A 26,408-nucleotide genomic window follows, 5' to 3' on the forward strand; every position below is an offset into this window, starting at 1 on the left:
TTGAGGGGAAGTCTCACCATAGATTAGGCATATAATTAAAATTTACCAAGACCACTTGATTTCACACACTCACATAACATTCTCTCATCTTTGCATTGGTTATTGTGTCATTTAGATTGTGAGCCATTTCTTCTTACTTGCAAGCATCTCATTTCCTTGTACTTATTTATTTTATTGCTCATGTAATTGTCCTTTATTGTCATATCTTGTTTGAGCATCTCTTTAAAGTACAAGTTTTATCTACCTTGCAAGTTTTACTTTCATTTATTGCTCATATCTCTAAATTGCACATTAATCTCTTGTGAGTTTTAATTTACTAACGCTTGTCTTGCAGCATTGCCACTCTTGTAACTTGAAAGATCATTTTTATTTTGCAAGTATCATAATTTATCTTTGAGCATTATTTAAAGGCACTGGTCTCTCACATATTATCTTGTCGATTCTATCTCGTTAATATTTTACATGCTCATTAACTTTCATACTTGCTAAATTATCTCTGGTCTCTAAGTTCAAGTTACATTGAATGGTAATTGCCTTGCCCTTTATCTCCTAGAACTTGTTGTCTTTAACAAGTTTTCCTTTGATAATCATCTGTAGGGACCACCTCTTTTAGCTTAACTGGGAGAGAGCTTAAACAGAGAGAGTTGGGAATAGTTGATAGCTTATTCTCTGAGCATTGCACCTTAAAGACTACACCTTGTGGGGTTAAATCTTTTCCCACATTTAGGTGTACATCTTAAGTGACAACAAGACTCATAAGGAATAAAGAAGCGGGGTACTCTCCAAATCAAAAAAGGAAGAATGAAGACAAATCTCAAGCTTCTTCCCTCCGTGTGATAATGTCTATCTCCCAATGGATTGTTATTTAAAGGTTTGTAGAGAACTTGAAAAAATTCCACCATTTAAACTTCATATACCAAAAATAAAACCCAGTAGGAAAAGCTTCAAGAGTTGACAACATTCGTCCACAAAGAAAGAACCATTGACCCCATAAATGTTCCAAGAAAGATATATTGATTAAGCTCCCAAAGAGAAAGCTCCCAAATATCCAATTATGAGTACAAACGAGAATGTGCATCTCTTTATATAGATGATGCTAACTTCCTTTTACAATAAAATAATAATATCTCATGTGCTTCCTTAGATCTAGATGAAGAAAAAGAAAATTACACCTAACTATTTTAAAATAAACATAAATAAAGTGGTCAATCCACATGTATAATGCACAAAATGAAATAAATCCCCAAAGAGGGGTCTTCTCCAAAGAAGGCTGCATGATGTGCTCAAGGTGTCACGTTGGTCTCCAAAGACCCCAAGAAACATGTTTATGCTCCTAGAAATCATCCCAGGTGGTTGAATGGCCTCCAATAGTCAAGTCCATAAAAGTGTGCTATAATGCTCCATAACCTCCAAAAAAAAACGTTCACTTGATGGCCCATGCTCATACCTCACCTCAAGGCACCTCCATGAAGCATGGGATTGACTTTTCAAGTCAAGTATTAGTCACAAAACACTCAAACAGCCATGTTAGCATCCTAAATTTATGGGTCGGCCCTCAAGTTTAGCTTATTAGTGTTCAAGCTGTGGATTCAAGTTATGTCCACATCATCCAAGTCATATCCTCAAAGTAAAACATCACTTCGACATCATCCAAGTGAGCTCAAAATTACCCCATGTCTGTCATAAAAAGCCACGTGTGGGTGGGTCCTCATTAGTGACAAAAATCATCTCAAAAAGTGCAAAATGATGAGAGATCTCTAGTATCTTCCACATGACATGTGATAAGTGTGTCCATGCATGCTCAAATAGCCCCACCATATCTTGGAAGGTGTGACCAGTGCCTTGGGATATGTAAGCTTGCTTGGAAAATGTGAAACTGCCCAAAAATCAGAATGAAGCTGCCTGCCCAAGGAATGTCATGCCATCTCATCAAACTGCACTGCTCATAAAAAATGCACATAAGAGCCTCTGCCAAAAAGAGGGGTAACAGGTTCTACCTTTATGCCTAGTCTCCCTCCTTTGGAGCCAAGAACCTCGGTTAGCATATTTGGCATTTTGCATTCATTTATGTTTTTCTGTGACATTTTTGATTGTAGGGGGAGGTATGGATATGATTCTGATGCTAGTAAATGTCCCATGGATATATGGAGCTATGGTCATGGCATGTTAACTGCAAGTAATTTAAACCTTCAGAATCCAAAGGGGTTCAGAGCTTGGCATTTAAGAAATCAAATTAGCTGTTCCAATTTTTGTACTTACAGTGTCACTTATGTTGTGTGAAATAGTGGAAAAATCATTTATTGTTCCTTTTTACTAATAGTGAAATAGTTGGAATGTTCTAGGTCAAAAAATATCCTTAATTGGTCATTCAGCAGGAGGTTGGCTAGCACGTGTGTATTTGGCAGAGTTTGGGGTGGATCGAGTTTCTCTTCTTTTGACTCTTGGAACTCCTCACCTGTGAGCATAATTTACACTTTGAAATACATAATAGTATGAAAACGCATTTTTCAAAGAAATATTCTACCAATGGTTTTAGGAAGGTATAGAATTTATAAGAATAAATAATATAGTAAATGAACTGCATCACTTATAATTCATTTTGCATAATATGGAGCTTGTGATTGAAAATAGTTTTTATAATTTAATATTTATTGTTTTAAAAATGGCCTTGTGTCTTTTTTTTTCTGAAAAATGTATCTTATATTAGCATAGGTATATGTACAAAGAAAAAAGATATAAAACAGGGAGGTATATACAATGGTGAACCATATCCTCTTCAACACTGCTACGGCAGAAATAAAATTAGAGCAAGCTGTAGCATCTAGCCTTTTAGCATCCTTAATCAACAAAAACCTTTAGCTAACAGTTGCATGGATAGCTCATCCTGCCAGTTACAACAAAACTACAATAATGATCTGGCCTCATTTGGAAAAACATACTTGAAGCTTATTTCCCAGGTAGTGAATAAAAACTAACTTGAAACAGTGCCAGGTTCCTGAGAAAGCAAAAAGCACGATGTATCTGGAGTCTCGATAAAGTGCAACTGTCCATTGCACTTTGCCCTGAAATAAGGCTGAGAGCGGATCTTGAATATGTTGCTGACAGTCCCTAGCAAAATTGTTGTTCCAAAATATAGTTTTCATTCACTGGTTTGCCACAAGATAAACACAGCACATCCATGAGCCTGCTTTTCACTAAGCCCCTAATATTTTGTTTTTAAAGAAACAGTTAAGGGTATTATGTTAATAACAGCTGGAGAGCAGGCTAGAACCCTTACAATAGCATTCTGAGTTTTTTCCATAGAGATATACATTTGACCAAGTATACAAAATGCCAGCTCTAGAGCTGCAGATCAAAATTTTACCAAAAACACTAATGCTAAAGACATGACAGAAAGTTCCAAGAAGTAAACAGTATTTGCAGGATAACATAGAAATGAAAAGAAACCATCAAAAGCGTCGAAGTTCCCATTCTTTAACTATGACCATTGCCAGGAGAGTCATCAACCCACAGACGATAAGATTTCCTTTGTTCATGAACAACGCCGGGGCCATAGCCTCCGAAGCCAAGCTGAACATTTTTTGTGACAATGTTTTCCAAAGTTGCTATCTGGGCATTAAGAGAGCAGACCTCCTCGCGCAAGCCATTTATCGTATGTTCCATGTTACTCAGATGACGGAGCAATTTAACTTCTAATAGAAGCTGGAAGGATTGTCTTTGTCTTTCCGCCGTATCATCTTGCCTTTGCCTGGCTTTGAACAGAGGTTTGGCTGATTCCAGGATCCTGTTCATCAAAAAGCATCGTTATCCTGATCCAGATTAAACGAAGGCTCCGCCATACTCAAAGATAGACGTTGGGAATAGGCTTGACGTTCACCAATAGAATAGAGCCATTCACCTAAGCTGGCAACGAAAATTAACCCGTAAAGTCCCCATGAATCCCAAGGGGCCAATAAATAAACCACATTAAAATTCTCGCACGATCCAATCTGAAACACAAAATCCATATCTTGACCCAAATCCTCTGAAGGACACTAAGGAAACTGCTGATGGGAGGTGTAGGATGGCGGCATTAAAGCCAAACCTCTGCTTGATGAACAATTCAACATACCCACAATAAACTCCACCAACTCCATGCGCAAATGAAGTAAATGTAAGTACCTCCCCGTGCATAGAAGTTGTTGACACTGGCCACTTGTTACCCATGATGTTCAATTGGGTAGGGATTTTCAAATTTGTGGCTGAAAGATGGAGAACAACCTGACCATATCGGTCATTAAATTCTCAAGTAGTGTAGCACGACTCTTATAAGACCCGCGAGTACCCACGGGTCTTGATGGGTGTTGACCTCCACTGGTCAACTACCCATGCAGTACACCCCCTTCTTTGCAAGAAGGGGCAGCACCTGATCAGCGTTTCCGTGCCATCCTGCAGTCATCAGCAGCTTGATCATTTTGATTGTAAACCCAGTCTGCATGTATGAATTGTAAATAATCTTAGCAGACATGAGTCGTGTATGTGTATTGCCTAGGTGGACCTAATTTTCTAGTGGTAATCTACGTCCCGGAAGGTTTTTCGTCTCACCGATCCATGGATCGGCAGAGTTTTCCTTCAAACCTGACCCCAAAGCCGGGATGGATTTTGTCATTAGAACTTTAGGAGAATCCTAGTGTGTTAATATGCTAGATTATAGTTGTGTCGCAGAACTGGGTGATTTATGAGGGTCTGTGTTAAGTGGGCTTGTCCCCTTGAGATGTAAGTTGTAAAAGTCATCATGAAATGTGTCTTGAGGGTTGAAAATGTTTTAAATCCCCTCGTGAGTCCTAAGTCCTAGGTCCTGGGTGATGTTTCCAATGGCTTAGTTCGATGATCCATTTAAAAAATGAAATAAAATAATAAAATAAATAAAAATTAAGAAATTTAAAAAAATTTAAAAAATAAAATTTTTTTAAAAAATTTAAAAATTTAAAAAATAAAATAAATAATAAAAAAATTTAAAAATTTAATAAAAAATAATAAAAAATTAAAAATTTAAAAATTAAAAAAAATGAAATAAATAATAAATAATAAAAAAATTTAAAAATTTAAAAATTTAAAAAATAAAATAAAATAATAAATAATAAATAATTTAAAAATTTAATAAAAAATAATAAAAAATTTAAAAATTTAAAAATTTTAAAAATGAAATAAATAAAAAATAATAAAAAATTTAAAAATTTAAAAATTTAAAAAATAATAATATTTTAAGTGAATAAATCGACGGATGAGGTCAAGAGATGTCTTGATCCTCATCAACGGTCGAGATCATTTCTACATGGATCATTCGAACTAGCCGTTGGGATCATTTCCTTTATATAGAGTCTTAGGTGGTCATTTCAGATTCATGGGATCTGTGAGTCTAAGACTGAAGAAACTCTTTTGTAAATCTTTTTCTGGTTAATAAAGGAAGACTTTGGGGTCCATATCTTGCTGGTGTTACTCTCTTGGAATGCTGTGAGATTGTTTCACTTTCTGCATATGTTATTTTCAGCCGTTAATAATAGCTTTTTGTAGAGTATTGTGAGCACAGGTATCTTGTTCACTTGCTGGGGTTTGGGTGCTGTTAGGGTTTCTGAAGTAATGGCAGGTATCTCCATTACTTCCTGAGATCTAGCAGCATTTTTGCCCTCTTTATTGACAGTTGTTTTGAGCTGTGCAGAAAACATCATTGAAGGAAATTTTGTGGGCGTTCGGGGAAGTTCTCGGCTGAACCAGCCAACTCCCGCAAGCATTTTGTGTTGAGCCCAGTTGGATTTGATCCTGGGTCTATCATTCGGTTTATTTTTTTAAAATTTGCATGAGAGATTTTCTGAAGTTCTTCACTGTGAAAATCTGAAAGTTTTATTTCTTTAAAATATTCTTGTTCTTATTGCTAAATCTGGCTGTGAAGGGGCCAAATCTGTACATTAATCAGTTGTTTTAGGGTTTCAAATTTTTTTGATCTAGGGTTTCAATTTTTTTGGTTTATGCAGATTTAAATCTAGGGTTTTGATTTTATGTACATATTATTTTTGGGCGATTTCATCATTTTAGAGATAGACACGTGTGCATCCATCAGCGTATTCTCAGTTGGTTCATCTGTGTTTTCAAAATCGATCCACGATCGCCACGACTTGGATAGCGGCTTCAAAATATCCACGCGTTCCATTTAAGCACTGCAGAATATACGCGGGTCCATGTCAGCGTGTGTGTGAGGTATCGAAGCCATATCAGTTGACAGCTTGAAAATCATTTACGGATCAATCATTGCACTGAAGGTATAAGAGATTTCCAGCCGCTGACAGTCACAAGACCAGATCTCAAAATCGAACCTGTACACCCATTTCTTTTCCAAAATTTTCGACCCTCTGTGCATCCCTTCAGTTCTCAGCATTCACGCGGTCTTACGTTCACCATCTTCGGTAATTTTTTTTCACGCCCGCAAATCAATTTACAGCCCCACCTCCGTCTGCAAATTTCAAACAATCCACGCGGGCAAAGTGTCTCAAGAGTTTGGCGTAAGGTGATTTCTGAATATGTGTTAAACATCATCAACAGTGGGAGCTCCAAGTAAGGAGACGAGTTTCGATCTGATCCTCAACGACTGTAGTTTGTCTGGCATCTTCATCATCGGGCCAGGTATCGAATTCCTATTCTCCTGAAAGCATTTGCCTGGGCATTGAGCTTCATTCACGCCGACAACAGTTTTCATTCTCGAACAGTTTTATTTGCGTGTGCTGTGTCTTCGAATCCATATTCTGCCTTTAAAATCTCTGACGGGATCGGGCTTTCCTCACTCAGACGGAGCAGGTAGAACCGAAACCTTCTTGTTTGTCTGTCATATAATGCGTGTTGCTGCGTTGTTTCTATCGTAGCTTTAGATTAGGTTTTCGATTCATTTTTTTTGGTTTCGTTTTCTTTTGCCTTAGGATTTTTATAAAGATTCTCATATAAAAAAAAATGAAAAATGAAAAGGGGGTTAGCTTAGTTTTGTTTTATAAATTTGATTTGGTTAGTTTGGATTTAAAAATTTTCGTGTAGTTTTGTTTTTTATTTAAAATAGTTTTTTTTAGTCCTTAGATTTGGATATTAGTTAGATTTTAGTTCTAGAGTTTTAGGTTATGTTAGAGCTTGATTTATATTTTAGTTTGGTTAGATTTAGATTTGTATTTTAATGTGTTAGTGTTAGTTTTATGTTATAGCTAGATTTTAGATTATAATGTTTTAATTAGACTTTAATTTATTTCTTTAGTTTAGATTAGTTTTTTTTTTATTATTTTTAGATTTAAAATTTTGTTTTATTTTGATTTTAAAAATAAAAAATATAAAAAGATTTATTTAGGTTTTGTTTTATTTTTTTATATAGTTTAGTTTTAATATAATTTAGTTTTTAGAATAGATCTTAAATTTTAAATTTTTAGATTTTAAATTTTCATTTTTATAATATTAAAAAAATAAAAAAGGATTTAAAAAATTTTGAAAAAATATTAAAATTTCGTGGAAAATTATTTTGCCAGATTCAATGGTTTTTATGTTATATCTTTCATGCTGAATTTTCAAGTTGAGATACGAATAGGATATCTGGTTAATGGTTTACGATTCGTGGTGGTTTAAAGCATTCATTTTTTTTTAATATTCTCAATTGCCGGATATCGTTTTGGTTATGTGATTTAGCTGATCCCTTGTGATGACAAATGATTGCTGTTCACGGTTTATGTTTCTGTAATCATCTAACAAGTAATCATCTTAACTACAATCTCTTAAGGCACTGGTCTGCTAAATTAATCAAATCCATCGAGCCCTTTTTATATCGTATCTCGTGTCTCCCAACCAACTGGTCGACAGTTGGCCTCATCATCTCTCAGGGACTACCCCCCTTAGCCGCGGGAGACAGGCTTAAACGGAGGGATCGGGGATCAGAGTGACAGCCCCTGGTCTGAGCGTTGTCGTGTCAATCTGCGCGACAACAATGGGTTTTATAGTGAGATGGGTCACTCGCATAGAACCCGTGGTTTCTACTCATACCCGCCAAAACTCGCATAAAACTCGGCTACCCAAATTGAACCCATGAAGACTCGCATATGACCTGCATAAGACCCGTGGAGACCCTCAAATTCATTTATTTTTTTTATTTTTTTTATTTTTTTGGAGATCATTTGGAGGGAAGGGGAAAATGGATGCCGAGTCTTACACGGGTCACCGAGTCAATAGCCAGATGAGTTTTATATGAGTACGAGTCATGCAACATTGTTCTCAATGCATGCTGAGTTCAAGGAAAATGACCTCAAACCGAGGTAGAGCAGATTTCTTATGATGGCTATCATTTGAATATTATTCATGCTTCTCGAATTTCAAAAAGGACTTAAGGAATTGGATCAAGGTTGATAATACCTTGGTTTATCTCTATTTTACCTTGTCCTAAGCTAAAACCTTTTTTTGCCAACACAACAGCGTCAAAATTCAAGTTTCAATACACATGAAGGAGCTCCAAATGCTCAAACTAAGAGATGCTTAAAGAGATTCTTTGCAGAATGGGAGGGCAGTCTGAGCTCAAAGATATTTTAGCATTAGTCACTTGTCTAATGATGAGCATGGAGTCGACAAAAACCATCAATATATAAATTTTCTCTGCAGGAACAAGTTCCAAACCTTTCCACAAGGCGAGGAATTCCGCTTGATTATTGTTCGCCATGCCTAGACCCCAAGCAAATTGAAACACAATTTTTCCGTCAGGGCTAAAGAGAACCCCTCCCGCTCCTACCTCCCCCAAGACCCTAATAGATTACCAATCAAACAAAGAGATGCAATTTAGAAGACAGATTTACAAACCACACATTATGCAATTTGTGAATTGTTGAAATTCGAATGTATGATGGAATATCTTAACATGATAATTACTTGTGAGTATTTATATATGTTTTCCATTTAGTATTTACTTTATTCATTAGGTCATCAAGCAATTATACAAGTAAAAAGACAAGAGACACTAGAGATTAGGGCAAAGGCTAATCCTTTCCTTATAGAATCAAATCAAAATGAGAGATATCCGTGCCAAGACCAAGACCAAATTGCCACCAAGATACCAAGTCAAACCCTCCTCCAAGTCACTTCCAAAAGTCATGTCAACACTATTCAAACTGCTTCAGATCTGGTTGTAATATACCAAATTATAAATTTGCTCCAAAAATTCACATCGTTAACAATTTCCACGAATTGAACCATAAAACTTATAGCAAAAAATGGAAATATAATCTGCAACTGAAGAATAAACGAGATAAACATTTAGAAGAACTCAATGTTATTTTATTAATATAAAAATAGTACATATAATACTGGAAATGGCTGAGATGATGGCCTACCGAAAATATCTACTACAAACCATATCAAGCCTCCAAAATAACTGAACCGGTGAGTACAACTTGTGAATTCTAAATGAATTCATTAAGGGGAGGGATGAGTTCTCACCCATTCTCACTAAATCACTTGAGGGTTTTCGTCCTAGGGCTATTGTAGCAGAGAAAAAAATTCTCCAATCTACACCAAAGACAAATACTCAAAACCAAAATGTCCTCAAATGAGCTCCTCCTCCTCCTATTAAAGGCCCAATAGATAGATCTCCAATCTTCTAGAAGTATTTTATTTAATTATTTTATTATTATTCTAGAAGCTCCCCCTTGACTTCATCTTAAGTGAATTTTTAATTTATTTAAGTCACCTTTGGCCTTTTCCCTTTTTTAATTAAATGACTAATTAAAGTCATTTTTAATATGGGAAAATGGTAAATCACCCACTGTACTCTCTCTGGCCACTAGAAGTCACTTCTCAGCATCCCATTGTACAAATATTCTTGTTCCAGTTGCAACGAGCTATTACACTAAGGTGTTCTGTCAAATATTTCTCCCGGAATGGCACCTTAAGTTATGCTTAATAATAACCCTATTTTTAAGGAATTATCAGAAAGCAACTGAACCAGCAACAAATTGTTGGAAATTGCTCATGATGATAAATATGCCAAGCAAATGCCATCAGATCCCATAAAAACTCCTAAAAACCTTCTGAGACTCCTGATGACGTAATACTGTTCCTAAGATCTGGCCATCACGTACCATGAAAATCAACCTTGGCTATACTATAGAAGAAACTAAAAATGGGGATATTACAAGTCCTCCCACCCCAAGATTGCTTGCCCTCAAGCAATCCATATCTGTCCACCGCAAAGGCATCTACATACTGATACCAAGATCCCATACAAACCACTGGGTCACATCATGCCTCCATGCTAGACCAAAATGAATGGGTCCCTCGATACCTGGATCCCAAACAAGCCGCTGACTCAATCTTCCATCAATGGATCCACCTGGATCCCAAAGCCACCATGGCCAATCATCATTGCCCATACCCCATGGCTCTGGCTGTGCTCTGTCTTTAGTCGTAGATGCTGCTCCACCAATAGAATACCAACTCATCACTTCTCCCCAATCTAACCCCTGGCATAGACCGAGGTCAACCCTGTTACCACTCAAACTAGCAGGGGACCTAAGGGGGATCCCTAAAGGGCAAATGCTAGGCCAAGGGCAACAAATCGAGACTTAGCCCACGGTCGCCTCAACGAAGGCTCCCTTCTATTTTCGAACTTTCACCGATGGGAGGAGACCCACTATGTATTAGAGTCACTAATGAATGATAAGTCAATGGATATGAGTGGCCCAAACTAACCCTTTTCCCAGAGGAGTTTGAAAGATGGAGCTTGCTTGCTCACTAAGCAAGGTAGTATAGATTCTAGGGAAAGGAAGAGAGAATTTTGGGGGTTAGGTGTATGGGAATAGGCTTTGTGAAGGAGTTCCCCAAACCCTAAAATCCTTGTTAGAATTGGTATCCCAGATGGTTCTTGAAGAATGGTCTTTTGAAGGAGCGGGACCACACGGGGACAAATGTACTCGATCTAGGGTGTGAGGAAAGTATGAAGCAGCCAGTGATATTCTTACCCTAGACAAGGTGGGGAAAGGATCAAAGAAATAATTTTCACTAAAAGATGTTGTTTTTACCCTATGAGGCACCAGCCTTGGGGATGGCAGGGCAAGTTTTGATCCCGGAGCTAGGGCTTTACTTTTCTTCCAACTCCACTGTCGGAATGGCTTCAAAATTGGAGGAGGGCTAGAGGAAAGGCCATCGTATGATACCCTAGGAGATCGAGTTGTTTTTATGGCTAGCTTGTTGGGAAATTGATGCCCTAGTCACCCCAATGTGGCTAGTCCCGGAAGGATGTGAGAAACTATGGATTTTAGTGACTACCCTTGGTAGATTAGTGCCTTAATCTTTGGGAGAATGGAGTTTATGTTGAGTAAGAGTAGGATTTCTTGGTTCCCAGTCAAGGAGGCCTCAAGATCACTTCGTTTTCTTTCTAGGTAAAAAACAAGCAACCTTGTAGCTTTTATACTTTGATGTGCAAGAGGAATGGCTTGCAATAGTCAAATTTTACCCCTAGGAGATTTTGCTCCCATTACATGGCCCATACATTGAAGGAAATGCTATAACAGAGACAAATTCCACAATATTAAACAGTAAATGCATGCAACAATTAGCCCTAGAAGAGCGAAAATCCCAGTCCAATATATATGTCAAAAGTAAACAAGAGTAACATCAAAAGTACGTACTTGAATGTAATAGAGTATATCCAACTATTCACAATTGACAATAAAGAAGCTCCAAGAGAATGTTAAATTTTCTTATGGCGACATTGTTATTTGCTATGATAGTTGCATTTCATCATAAATACATTAAGTTGACCCCATATCAGCGTTGCATTATTCAGATCTACACCATTATACATCAGCATATGCAATTACATAGAAAGAAACAACATCACCAACATCATCAATGCAGCGGAATATAAAAGGAACAGTAGAAGAAAGTCATGCACACATATAGAGACACCAGAATTGATCCCAGACCAAGGCAAAACCCACTACGGGGAAAACCCTTGCAAATCTTCTTATTCTTAGATCGTCATCAAATGATGTATCAAAAGAGAATACAATGATCCATAACTTTGTCTATGCAACAAAACAATAATATATGAAACATATCTAATCATGCTAGGAATCAGAAACCTGATGGCTGTAATGTGTTGTCACAAACTGATGTGCTGTCACAAACTGATGTCCACTAATGTATACTGCTGTCACTGTGCCAAACACTGCTAAGAACTGCTGTCACTATCAATGAGCCAAATACATATGTTTGTAGCAGATACTAACAAATCAGATCTACATATCTGTATAACAGTAGAGAGAAACTCAGTTCTACCAAATCACTGAAGTCAATTGAATCCAAGATGTCAAATCTTAGATTTGAGCTCTGGTCGCCCTCATCACGGCTGACTGTGTGCGACTGAAACTCCTTGGTCGCTCTCTCGGTCACTGTATGAGAGCAATTATAACTGTAGGGTCGCTCTCGGAGGTCTTGATGCGAGCGACTGTGGCACTGTACTGCTAAAACCAAAAGTCGTACTCTTGTCGAGCTGTGCGAGGGACCGATAAACCAAAGTCGCACCCTTGTTGAGTTGTGCGAGCGACCGAGATGACAAGGTCGCTCCCAGGGCTACCTTGTGCGAGTGATCGGGGACCAGAACCTTCCGATTTGCCTTTGAACCCAGAGTTGCTCTCACTGAACTGTCTTTAAGCGACCAGAGAGCCAGAGTCGCTCTCTATCCCACTCTATGCCTGCGACCGAGGAAGAAAAACTTTTTTTATGTGCCAACGACTGAGATCCGGAAAACTCTAACCCAGAGCAAACCTTTCACCTATAATTTCAGACCCTGTGCGAACTTCTATCGACAAACCTGTGCGAGCCAAAACAAAATAGAAGAATAGAAAGATGTCTTGATCAAGTGTGTTGAAATGAGCTTGGGGTTGCTTCCTTTGATAGGCTTTCCTAAGGGGTCACTTGGGGTTAAGACTGACCCAAGTAGTTATTCATGTGGTTAGGGCCAACCCATTCCATAATGCATCTATGAATAAAATATGTGATAACTCAACTTCCACTTAACCAAATTAGGTGATCGTTAGGTCGATTTTGGTCCTCTCGAAAAGAGGAATCTAATGAAATCATCATTTCAGTAATTTGATTTGTCTAAGGTGGAATTTTATTGTAGTTGCAAAAATTAACACTCCCTCTCAACCAGGGGGGAATTCCACCTGCCAATATTTGTCCATCGAACAATATGCCATTCTGGAGTCTTCAAGTGTCATCACGTATCATCATGGATCATATCTGTCATGTAGTCATCGTGCCATGTCTATCTCAAGTATCTCATCATCACAAATCATCATTGTACATCTCGATCTATCCTTTTCTTATCTCTTGATTGTTCCTACGCATATGCTGAGCATTCTCGGATCTAGAAGAAGAAGAATTTGATACCAGAGGGGAGCTCAAGCTACCACCCTCTATTCGTCAAGCTACTATCTGGAAATTCTGCAAGCGGGCTACTACCTGGATCATCAACAATCATCATCGAAGAGCATATCATCAGGGAGCGCATCTCAACCTAGAATTTGTTATAGCTCTGATCTGAAAATATAAGACAATGCAAATAAACCCAGAAAAAATAATATAGAAATAGATAGAAATTTTTCACTTTATTGATCAAACCCTTAAGGTAGGGCAACACCATACATTCACTCCTTAAGGAAGGAGAACAATCCACAAGCCATATGCCTGTTCATACAATAATCCTTGACATCTCTCAATGGGAAGTCTCTAGCCTCTATATAGGCCTCATACATATAATACCATGGGTCATTACCATGGTTCCTTCAATACCATCTATCTAATACCATGGGCCCTATACAGGTTAACCACCTTATTTATTACTATGGCCCATCCCATTATTACATTATTCCCTTGGGTACCTCCCTTTGTACCCCATATTACCCCCCTTACGTATACTACATTCCACCCCCCTTAACATGTTTTGTCCCCGAAACATGGGAAGAACACAAATAATAAGATCTACTCAAAAGAGTAGTCCACTGGTACCATGCACGTGCATCTAGCCATCCAAGAGAAAGGTGAACCCTCGATTCAGCTGGTGCCTCGCTCGCTTGAGATGGAAGTTGACCGTGGCGGCTCTTCTGTGTTGATGTGTAGTAGGTGGATCACCGCTCCTCTCTATCATGTGGGGGTTGTTGTCCTTGTGGCTAATTCGTTGCCATCTTGTTGGTTGTTTTCTTGCGGGGTGATGTGGGTGGTGATATGCTGAAGTTTTAACCAGCAGTGGAGCCTGGGTGGTATCTGGTACATGTTTTGGTGCCTGTTGTTGTTTCTTATCTTCCAATATTACTTCAATCACTGAGTCCTCATTTGATGTATCAGTACCTGTAACCTTTTCTTCTTCAACCTCTGTTTGTGTTTGATTGTCGATCATCAAAGGCTCATCATCTGATGTGTAAGTGTCATTAGAGCTTTGTGATTCTACCTCCATAGTCTCTGCTTGGGTCTTAATGGAAATATCCTGCAATGTAATTTTCTTCTTTTTATACCAGAGCTTCAGGAATTTCTTCTGCACATTAATATTGACAGTACCCACAGATTCCATCCAAGGATATCCTAAAACAACATCCATGTTATCCATATCTGAAGCATAAAAATCAGAATGAAATACATACTTATCCATAGAAATCTTCAAATCTTTATAAACTTGCACATCCTCATCATTAACCTGTGTTTTCAATGTGTTTTGTTGGCACTTGTAATTTTTTTGCCAAGTTGACATTTATGAGATTTTGCTTGCAACTCGGATTTATAGACACAATGATTTTCTCCTTCTGAATCAATCCATGAACCTGCAATAAGGATATACCAGTAGGAAATAACCCCACATGTTTCCCCTTATCTTGTTTTCTAGCCTGAGACCATTTGTCCAAAAGGAGTTTTTCAAATTCTTTATCCGAAAGTTCAGACAACTGCTTGTTGTAAATTGATTTCCACCATCTGTAAACCTCATCTTGGAAACCAAGCGATAATAAAATTTTCCATTGTTTCCCATATGTGATCTTTTGATTCTGTATGAATTTTTCAATAGTAGGGCTATCATCTTTTCCTGTAAAAAACATCTTGCTAGACGGCACGAAAAAAATCACTTACTTGGCGAAAATTTAAAGTGGCCATAGTTTAGTCAATATTGCTCAGAATCTTTATTATGACCTATTTTCGGAAATGGAATGACCATTATGCATCTTCCCATGTGATAGAAATCCTGATCTAGGCACTGCAATTTCAGATCCGCGCTGCAACTCTCCTGTCGTCACCAAAAATTCTGAAAAAAGCGCTGATTTTAAATTCGCGATATCTCCCTCATCCAGACTCCAATTCGACTGATTTTTTTATTTTGAATTTGGGTATTTTTTCACAAGCAATCCAGATCTGCAATTAGATTTTGCAGATTTTGCACCAGAATGTACAGATCTGCACCGCAAACTCGCTGCCCCAAAAAATGTCTGCAACCGCACTGATTTTTAAATCAACGAGATCTCCTTCATCCGGACTCCGATTTGACTATTTTTTTTTGAAATGGAGTATTTTTCATCAACAACCCAGATCTGCAATTAGATTTTCTAGATTTTTCCCCAAATCATACAGATTTGATCTGCAAATTCGCCACCCCGAAAAATGTCTGCAACACCACTGATTTTTAGATCAGCGATATCTCCTTCATCCGGACTCCGATTTGGCCAATTTTTCTTTTGAACTTGGGTATTTTTTTCACAAAGAATCCAGATCTACAATTATATTTTGCAGATTTTGTCCTAAAACGTACAGATCTGATCTGCAAACTCACCGCCCCAGAAAGTTCCTGCAAAAAATTAAAAAAATTCTCCACTTTTGCCCAAGAAAGTGCTCTGATACCACTTGTTATAGCTATGATATAAGACAATGCAAATAAACCTAGAAATAATAAGATAGAAATAGATAGAAATGCTTCACTTTATTGATCAAACCCTTAAGGTAGGGCAACACCATACATTCACTCCTTAAGGAGAACACTCTACAAGCCATATGCCTGTTCATACAATAATCCTTGACATCTCTCAATGGGGAGTCTCTAGCCTCTATATAGGCCCATACATACAATACCATGGGTCATTACCATGGTTCCCTCAATACCATCTATCTAATACCATGGGCCCTATATGGGTTAACCACCTTATTTATTACTATGGCCCATCCCATTGTTACATTATTCCCTTGGGTACCTCCCTTTGTACCCCATATTATCTCCCCTAGGTATACTACAGAATCACAATGGGGAGCAATAACTTCCACCCATATCGAGCAATAAGATAACTCATCACACAGGGGAGTAAACCCTCGACCCTGGATACATAGGGGAGTACACCCTCGACCCTGGAATTTCAACAAGGAGCTTTAACTTCAACCTGGAATCATATCAGGTCATCTCAACCCATCCTATTGCCTACTGATCTTCGCATCGATGACCCAGAATAGTCATGTGGTAGAACACCTGCATCATAATCACCTTGGGTTGTACACCCCCAAGCATACCCTCAACTCGTTGGCCAATGAGGAGTAATATTCCCAACAAGCCCTGCTTGTGGGTATGATGCCAACTTGGGTATACTCTGCTAAGACCAAGATAGGGTGAGCTACAACTCCAACCCTATGGGTAACAGATAGGGGTAACTCCTTATGCTCCAGAGACAAATAGCGTAACGCCCTATTGTCCAGTGTTCCCTCAACCCCAAGAGCCCTTATCCCTCAATTCCTCTCCCTAAGAGTTCAAACAGGGAGGAAGAGTTGACTCAGTGTCCTTGATCAGCGTTGCTCTCATCATACTCGAATCTGGTATTTGCTTGTCTTAATAGCAGTTGCTTCCTGTTCATACAAAACATCAAATCATGTTAGATCATATATAATCATATAAATCACAAAATGATACCATAATCATCCTCCCTCTCAAGGAGGTGCCAACCACAAGCCTAAGCTTGTTTTGAACAGCTGCACTGTCTCAATTGTATAAGAGTATATCGGTCCCAACTATAAATATGGGACTTACTGCCAATCAGATCACCACAATGTATCCATGGCTTATCTAGATCATGCTCAGATAGCTCTCTAAGGAGCTTCTTCATCCCGCCTCACAGCTAGCCATGCTAGCAACATCATGATCAACTTCAGTCATGTTATGGACCTCTCATCCAAGATATCATGGTAGATCTTATAATAAAGCAAAATCCAAATGTGATTATCAACAACAATCTCAAATATTAACGATACATTTATGCAGACACATCATAGGAGAAATATCTCATTCTCAAAATAGAACACCTCATGCAGATATTTCAAAGCATGCTCGGTGGCAACTCTATGTGAATGAATCAACTCAATCATTTAGTCAAGTTCTATGCACATCATATATATACAAATGTTCAAAAATAGAACATCAATGCTTCAATCAATCGTCAGATGCCATGTCAAGTTCAACAACATCTTGAACTTCAAATTAGAGTATCCAAGGATTCACATTTTCATTACTCAAAAACATTTTCCAATAGCTTTGCAATATGAAATTTCTTTCCCAAATTCCAGAAATCGATTCATCATGCCATGATACGTCATTTCGAGCTTCATAAGCCATCTCCCTCTGATTTAGGTCATCAGAGGCTCATGACCTGTCACAAGTAGATCATCAGGATATAAAACCAAAACCTTAATTAATATTAAAGCCATAACTTGGAACTCATCATCCTGGCTTCATCAAATAACTGTCAAATATAGACATATCTAGATTGCAATGCTCTAAGAATAATGCCTTACTAAGCCAACATAATCATCCGTACATATCTCAATGTTGTACCATCAACAACAAAGTCAACTCATCAGAGTTTAGAAGCTTGATAACGACCATTATCAAAGTCATCAATATCACATTATCAATTCTTTCAACTAGAAGACAAGTGGAGCTCATATCAAATCATGACTCCAACAAGTTGTCATCAACCATGCATTATCAATCTAAACTTGATTAACTCATTCTCATAATCATAAAACTAGCCATTTCTGTCAGTAGGTGCAAATGCATACATCAAGGATTAGTCATGCAAGTTCCACTTTCATGCTGAATCACAACTATCATTATTTCAACCATTGTGCTAAGAATAAGGAGGCCAATCTTCGAATACCCACATAAGTCATCATGCCCACATAGTATCGATATCAGGGCAAATCAACAATCGTCAAATCAGATCACTAGGCATTAGGTCAAGTCCAAATTGCTATCACATCAATTAAAGTTATTGTCAAGCATCATGACAAAACACTTTTCATATATACCAGTAATGCCAAATCATGACAACCTCTTGTAGCACAAACATAGTGTCATATCTATAAGTATGTCCCAACCACTTGCAAACACAAGTTTAATCTACATGTTCATGTTATGGAAAACATTCTTGCTAGTAGATCTAGCCATCTATAACGCATCTGTGGAGCTAACATCTTCCAGTTGACCATCTGATTTCATGCATAATACTTCATTATATGATCAATAATTTAACTCAATAACTTCGGAAATCAGTTAACAGTGGCAGAATGTATTAGGGACATCATGATTCAATGTTCAAACAACTTCAGAAAGCTTTAGATGATGGTCAACAATAGTCAAACTCTTGGTCGCTCTCTTCAGGTTAGCATGAGAGCACCTTTAACTACCTGCCTGGACGTTGTCTAGGCCTTAGTATGCATGCGTCCAGGGACAAAATCTCCTAGCTCTGTGACTGCGTATGGAGCAGAAAGCCTAATTTCTGTAAGGGATTCAAATCTAAGATTCTGATGTAGATTAATACTGTCAGGTGCACATAAATCATACTTCAGCGACATAAAATACAAATAGTAATAAGGGTAAGAATCTTGAGAAGAGATGCTCCCTCGGACTGGGCATCTGCATCTTTCATCTTCATTCATGTAAGCAACCTATCTTTACTAGAGTCATGCAACAACAGATCTGTTAGATCATAAACATATGGCTATCAACATCATGACATTGATCTTTCATCAAAGGTTAGACTCAAAGCAACAGATCTCACAATTCCATCAGGTTACTGCATTCAGTTTAACCATATGCCATCAAGACAAGACCACAGGTAGTAAGAGGTCTAGAATACTAATCTTACACTTATACCTTTCACATAAAGGTTATCATGAGTAATGAGATCAAATTAGGTCATTCAATAAATCTTTCAATACTCACCCTACATGTGTCATTGTAGCCCTCTGGAGGATTAGGACCCCGTATAGGAGACCAAACCCAAACTGGAGACCATTTGCAATCCTGCATAAGATCCAATGCGTCCCCTAGTAATCTGGATTTAAACAGGAACGCAAAAAAAAAAGAGATAACCATATACAAAAAGATGCAGCAGAAATAATAATTCATTTCATTAATGTAAAATACTGAAATATGCTTACAAACAGAAATGGAAATAAACCAACTAGGGCGATGGTAGCTTATCTCTGAGAAGAGATGTGGCAGCTACATGCCTCTGAACTTTCTTACAATGAGGCTCGAAGGCCTATTTATTGTTGAGAAACAATGGAAAACTCTAAACATCCAAAAACCTAACCCTCGAAGATGAAACGCCAAATTGTGGGCCCCGTTTGGGTAAATTGGTACATCAACATCCTCGGGTCGTAACTTTGGCATACGATCTCCATTTGACGTGCACAATATCTCGTTAGAAAGATCTATCCGAGAACTACAACTTTGGGAAGAGCAACATCGGTCCATCGGTTGATCGATGTTGCTCCCAGTTTTCCCAAAAAACATCGTTTAGGGCCTCAAAACGGCTCTAGAAGTTTAGGACCCGAAAAAACTGCTAAAAATAGTAAACTGTGCTACAATTAAGGAAACTGAAAATCTGAAAGAAACAATGATGGGGGTCCAAGTAGACTTGGCAGGTGCCCACCAATATCCACCTGGATCATTTCTCCCCCCTTAGGAAGCAATGGTCCCCATTGCGTCGAGTTCCTCCATGAGATGAGGAAACTTCTGCTGAACTTGGTCCCTGCTGAGCCCCTTGCCCTTGTGAAGGAGTTGGTCTGCTTTGACAACTTGATACAGTTGGATATTCTGCTAGCAAGTGTGCTTGATTTGTGTGTCCATGATCTGATCAGTTGCATCTTGTTCCATGCAATCTGGATTTAACTCTGTGGGTGTGAGCTGTTCTGCAATGTCGGATGTGTCTAGTAATGGTGGAAAGTATGGACGAAGGTGGTCCACATTGAACACTGGGTGCAGACCAAGGAATGGGGGAATGTTGAGCTCAAATGCATTATCTCCCACAGCCTTGGTAATGGTGTAAGGACCATATAAGAGTGGTCTGAGTTTCCGATAGGCTCCAGTAAGGCATTCTGCAACATTATTGGTGCTGCCCTTCATATACTTGATATTCAAATGGAACTGTTCAGGTATGTGGACTACTTCTGATGGCGATCATTCTGCAATTCCCCTTGGGTCTCTATGAACTGCAGGGGTCGGTGGTCTGTGTGGATGACCGTTTCCTTCCCCAAAATGTAATGCTTCCATTGTCGGCAGGCCTGCACAATGGAATACATCTCTTTGTCATAAGTGGGATACTTTCGGATTGTGTCTGAAAGTGTTTCACTGTGATATGCCACTGGATGCCCGTGTTGAGTAAGAACTGCCCCAATAGCATAGTCAGAGGCATCTGTCTCGACCTCAAATGGTTGTTGCAATTCTGGTAATGCGAGCACTGGTGCCGAGTAGAGGCGATCTTTCAACTCTGTGAATGCCTTCTGTTGAGATTCAGACCAAAAGAATTTTGTTTTCGCTTCTTCCTTGGTGACTTGACTCAAGGGCCAAGCAATATGAGAAAATCCCAACACGAACCTGCGGTAGAAGTTGACAAGACCTAGAAAGTTGTGGAGCTCTGTCAGAGTGGTTGGAGATGGCCAATCTCGAATGACTTCCCTGTTCATCAATAATGTATCCCAAATACTGAACCTGGGTCATGCCAAAAGTGCATTTCTCCAAATTGGCACATAATTTGTGTTGCCGCAATGTTTGGAGAACCTGTCGAATGTGGTGGAGGTGCTCTTCCCAACTCTGGCTGAAGATCAGGATGTCATCCAAGTATACCACTACAAATGAGTTGGTGAATGGCTGCAAGATGTCATCCATTAGCCTCATGAAGGTTGCAGGAGCATTCTTTAATCCGAAAGGCATAACCAACCATTCAAAAAGGCCCTCCTTGGCTTTGAAGGCAATCTTCCACACATCGACGGGTTTGATTGGTACCTGGTGATATCCTGACTTCAAATCGATCTTGCTAAAATATTTTGCCCCCTTTAGTTGGTCCAGGAGGTCATCAATCCGTGGGATCGAGTACCTATTATGGACAGTGATATTGTTCAGTGCCCGATAGTCAATACAGAGTCTCCAAGTCCTATCCTTCTTCTGTACCAACACGATCGGGCTCCCACAGAGCGATGAACTCAGACGTATGTGACCTTTCTGCAGCAGCTCCTGAATCTGCCTCTTGATTTCATCGTTCTCTAGAACGGAGCACCGATAGATTGGCCCATTGGGCAACGGCGCACCTGGGGTCATATCGATGGAGTGCTTGACCTGATAGTGCAGAGGAACCCTTGCAGGGGAGGTGAAGATGTCCTCGTACTCCTTCACGACCTTGTCCATCTGTAGTTGTCGTGCGGAGGGGCCCTGTCTGGAGGTCGTGGCCACTGTCTTCTTCTTTCCTTGAGGGCGTATCATCAGGAAAACAAATTTCCCAGTTTTGGAAATGAGCTTACTGCATTATTTTGCAGTAACCAAAGAGATGGCGGTAGGCGCTGCTACCTCTGGTATCCTGTACAACTTATTTCCCAAAGTAACAATAACAGCATGGGGCTTTGATTCATACACAGCATGTCACTTCCACAAGTATGGTTGTCCTAATAATATATCACAAACTTCAAGGGGAGCAATGTCACACAATACCTCATCCGTGAAGGGCTTGATGTTGTATGGAAGGCGACACTGCTGGCTCACGCGAAGATCCTGTCCTTGGTGAAGCCACCTGATGGTGTATAGTTGTGGATGTGTTGCGGTCGGTAAGCCCAGCTGCTTCACAACCTCTGCTGAAATGAGGTTCGTTTGGCTCCCGCTGTCGACAATGAACTGTAGCGGGGAGCCCTTTACCCACATTTAGGAGTGGAAGAGACGCTCCTCCTCCTCTGGATCTTCGGGTTCCTCCTTTTGGAACTTCGTGGTGGCAATAGTGGCGTTGGGCTCCGCATTGATAATCTGCTTCCCTTTGTCATTCCCCTTGTCTAGTTTTGACTCAGAGTCGGAACATGCATCTGATGACTGCTTGGCCCGACACTCACTTGTGTTGTGAGTGGAGCTCTTATAGAACTCACACCACTTTCCCGTGTCCTTTTTCGGCTTCGCGGCGCTGTTCTTTGCTTGCAGCTTTGGCGGGTTGTCTTGGGCCAACCCGCCTTGGCTTTGTCCTTTGTTCTGCTGTTGGGGGCACCTTTCCCTTGATTAGGATTCGCAGATCCAAAGTCTTGCTTCTTCTATTTAAACTTTTGTTCGACCTTGACGGCATATTAGTATGCCGTGCCGAGCGAGGAGATGTTCAGGAATTTTATTTCTTCCTGGATGTACTTGTGCAGGCAGTCGCGGTATTTGAGTACCAAATGCTGCTCTGAATCCTTGATACCCAACTTTGTGCGAAGGGTATGGAAAATATTGGTAAACTTCGGCACATCTTGGTCCCTTCTTTGCCGCAGCGTGGTCCACTTTATGTATTGATCCTCTTAGCTTTTGACAGGGTAGTACTGCTCCTTGATGGCATCCCGGAATGAATTCCAAGTGGGTGCAGCTGAAATTAGTGAGCCTGTACTTTCATCCTTCTGCTCGCAGTAGGTTTCCCACCAGTCCTTGACATGGGGGGCTGCTTTGAGAAGAGCGATAATAATCTTTTCCCGACTGGAAAAATCATGAACAGAAAAATAACTCTAGCAGATTTAACCGTTTATCGACGACATCTGTGTCTATCTGACCCTCGAATATGGGGATTTCAAAATCAACTTGTACCTTAAACGGTGTGGCGTTTCCAGAGTAGCTGTTGGAAGCCGATGCGTCGCCCCTGGGTAGTCGCTGAAGGATCTGGGCAAAGTTATCCATCATCGTATTCCTTTGTCGCTCGAGGGCTTCTTCAAGCAAGATTTTGATAGGATCTCTTTCCCCCTCGTCTTTCTTTTCATTTGCCGTGGGAGGCCGTCAGGATTTGCGAGGCTGGTCTTGCAAAGGTTCGACCAGTTCAAGCCCTAACTCCTTATATCCCGACCTTGTTGGGGACATGCAAAGTAAAACAGAGAAAAAAGCAGACCCCTCTGATACCACTGATCTAGATTTAAACAGGAACGCAACAAAATACAGAGATAACTATATACACAAAGATGCAGCGAAAATAATACTTCATTTCATTAATGTAAAATACTGAAATATGCTTACAAACAGAAATGGAAATAAACCAGTTAGGTCGATGGTAGCTTATCTGTAAGAAGAGATGTGGCGGCTACATGCCTCTGAACTATCTTACAATGAGGCTCGAAGGCCTATTTGTAGTTGGGAAACAATGGAAAACCCTAAACATCCAAAGACCTAACCCTAGACGATGAAACGCCAAAACTGTGGGCCCTATTTGGGTAAATTGGTACATCAACTTCTCGGGGTCGTAACTTTGGCATACGATCTCCATTTGATGCGCACAATATCTCGTTAGAAAGATCTATTTGAGAACTACAACTTTGGGAAGAGCAACATCGGTCCATCGGTTGATCGATGTTGCTCCCAGTTTTCCCAAAAAACGTCGTTTAGGGCCTCAAAACGGCTCCAGAAGTTTAGGACCCGAAAAAACTGCTAAAAATAGTAAACTGTGCTACAATTAAGGAAACTGAAAAGCTAAAAGAAACAATGGTGGGGGTCCAAGTGGACTTGGCCGGTGGCCACCAATATCCACCTGGATCTGTTAGATCATAAACATATGGCTATCAACATCATGACATCGATCATTCATCAAAGGTTAGACTCCAAGCAGTAGATCTCACAATTCCATCAGGTTATTGCATCCAGTTTAACCATATGCCATCAAGACAAGGCCACAGGTAGTAAGAGGTCTAGAATATTAATCTTACACTTATACCTTTCACATCAAGGTTATCATGACTAATGAGATCAAATTAGGTCATTCAATAAAGCTTTCAACACTCACCCTACATGTGTCACTGTAGCCCTCTGGAGGATTAAGACCCCGTATAGGGAGACCAAACCAAAAATGGAGATCATCTGCAATCTTGCATAAGATCCAATGCGTCCCCTAGCCTTCCAGTACAACAAGTCATTAGAAAAATCGAATAAATGAGATTACCAAATCATGGACCATAGGTGGGGACTTCATAATGGCTTTACCTTCCAAAATCGGCTTCGGGATATGCCAGTGTATCCTAAACTCCAAATGGGGTTACTCAAGTACCCTATTAGATGGTTTCTACTTCTAAAGGGGATAATACTCAAGGTACATCCTTCAAAAGGTGGTGGCATGTGACAGATACATGAATGAAGTAGGGAATGAGAAGGGGAAGCCCTAGGTCGCATGCTGGGTACAAGGGTAGCTAATAAGAGGGAAGTCCAGACTTGGGTTTATAATGTGTAGGAGGGAGCAATCGTGGTACATGAGGTGCCCCAACTTTGATTTTTCCACCCTTCTTTATATGCCTTTTGTCCTTTTATGATTTTCTTTGATTAACTGCTTGAGGCTCAAGGGGTTAGAGCATGATGTATAAGATATAGCAGTGAATTCCCATTTTTAAGGTGGGGTGTTTCATCGCCCACTAGGGGTTCGGAAAATCATGGGTTCCTATATGAAGAAGAAAGCTCATAGAACCTGTAGGAACTAGGGCGATGGCCATGATGATGGGGTAGAGCTCATGTATTGGCTTTTGCCCACGTGCTAAATGTTTTTGTCCCGGCCATCTTTTGCATTTTGTGGTACATTTTCCTATTGAATGTGGCCATATATGCTTTTATTTTTCTTTTCAACCGCATCAACTTCCGAGCTTCATTCCAGGGAATGACCTAAGGTGTGGGAAAGTGGAAGGGGCAAGCTAACCCTATGTGGACCCTGTTACCACTCAAACTAGTAGGGGACCTAAAGGGGATCCCTAAAGGTCAAATGTTAGGCCAAGGGCAACAAATGGAGACTTAGCCCACTGTCACCTCAGCTGAGACTCCCTTCTATTTACGGACTTTCACCGATGGAAGGAGACCCGATATGTATGGAGTCACCAATGAAGGATAAGTCAATGAATGGATATGAGTGACCCAAATAATCCCTTTCCCGGAAGAGCTTGAAGGATGGAGCTTGCTTGCTTTCTAAGAGAGGTACTATGTATTTTACGGAAAGGAAGGGAGGATTTGAGGGTTAGGTTTATGGGATATGACCTGTGAAAGAGTTTCCCAATCCCTAAAATCCTTGTTTCAATTGGTATCTCAGATGATTTTTGAAGAATTGTCTTTTCAAAGGAACGGGACCAGACGGGACCAAATGGACCTAGTCTAGGGTAAAACGAAGGAATATAGCAACTGATGAGATTCTTACCCTGGACAAGGTGGGGGAAAGGATCAAAGAAAGAATTTTCACTTGAAGGTGTTGGTTTGACCCTATGAGGTACTTGCTTTGGTGATGCTAGGGCAAAGTTTCATCCCGGAGTTAGGGCTTGGCTTTTCTCTTAGCTCCACCATCAGAATGGCTTCAAAATTGGAGGAGAGCTTGAGGAAACACCAGCGCAAGAGACCCTAGGAGATTTAACTTTTTGGTGGGCTAGCTTGTCGGGAAATTGGTGCCCTAGGTACCCTAGCTTGGCTAAACCTGGAAGGAGGTGAAAGAATGTGATTTTTAGTGACCACCCTTGGTAGATCAGTGCCTTAATCTTTGGGAGAATGGAGTCTATGATGAATATGAGTAGGATTTCTTGATTCCTAGTCAAGGTGGCCTCAAGATCACTTCGCTAGCCTTCTAGGTCAAGTAGAAGCAATCTTGTAGCTTTTATACTTTGATGCACAAAGGGAATGGCATATCAAGGTCAAATTATTTGATAGAATTATCCCTAGGAGAGTCCGCTCATATTACATGGCCCATACATTGAGAGATGCTACAATAGAGACAAAATTCCATAATTTTAAGCAGTAACTGCATGCAACAATTAGCCTTAGAACAACGAAAATCGCAATCCAATGTATATGACAAAGTAAAACAAGAATAACATTAAAAGCATGTACTTAC

At 39.6% G+C, this 26,408-nt stretch overlaps 1 protein-coding gene across 1 annotated transcript in view; it reads left to right on the forward strand.

Annotated features, from left to right (window-relative positions):
* LOC149255556 (alpha/beta-Hydrolases superfamily protein) overlaps positions 1–26,408 on the forward strand; it is a 618,887-nt gene that overhangs the window by 289,514 nt on the left and 302,965 nt on the right. Inside the window, exon 5 of the mRNA XM_089455075.1 lies at positions 2,343–2,457. Coding sequence (XP_089311201.1) covers positions 2,343–2,457 — 115 coding nt within the window. The remainder of the gene's footprint in view (positions 1–2,342; positions 2,458–26,408) is intronic.

The sequence above is a fragment of the Pinus tabuliformis genome, chromosome 7 (genome assembly GCF_031772625.1).
Source record: "Pinus tabuliformis cultivar Carrire ecotype Pingquan chromosome 7, CPIR1, whole genome shotgun sequence".
Lineage (NCBI taxonomy): Eukaryota > Viridiplantae > Streptophyta > Pinopsida > Pinales > Pinaceae > Pinus > Pinus tabuliformis.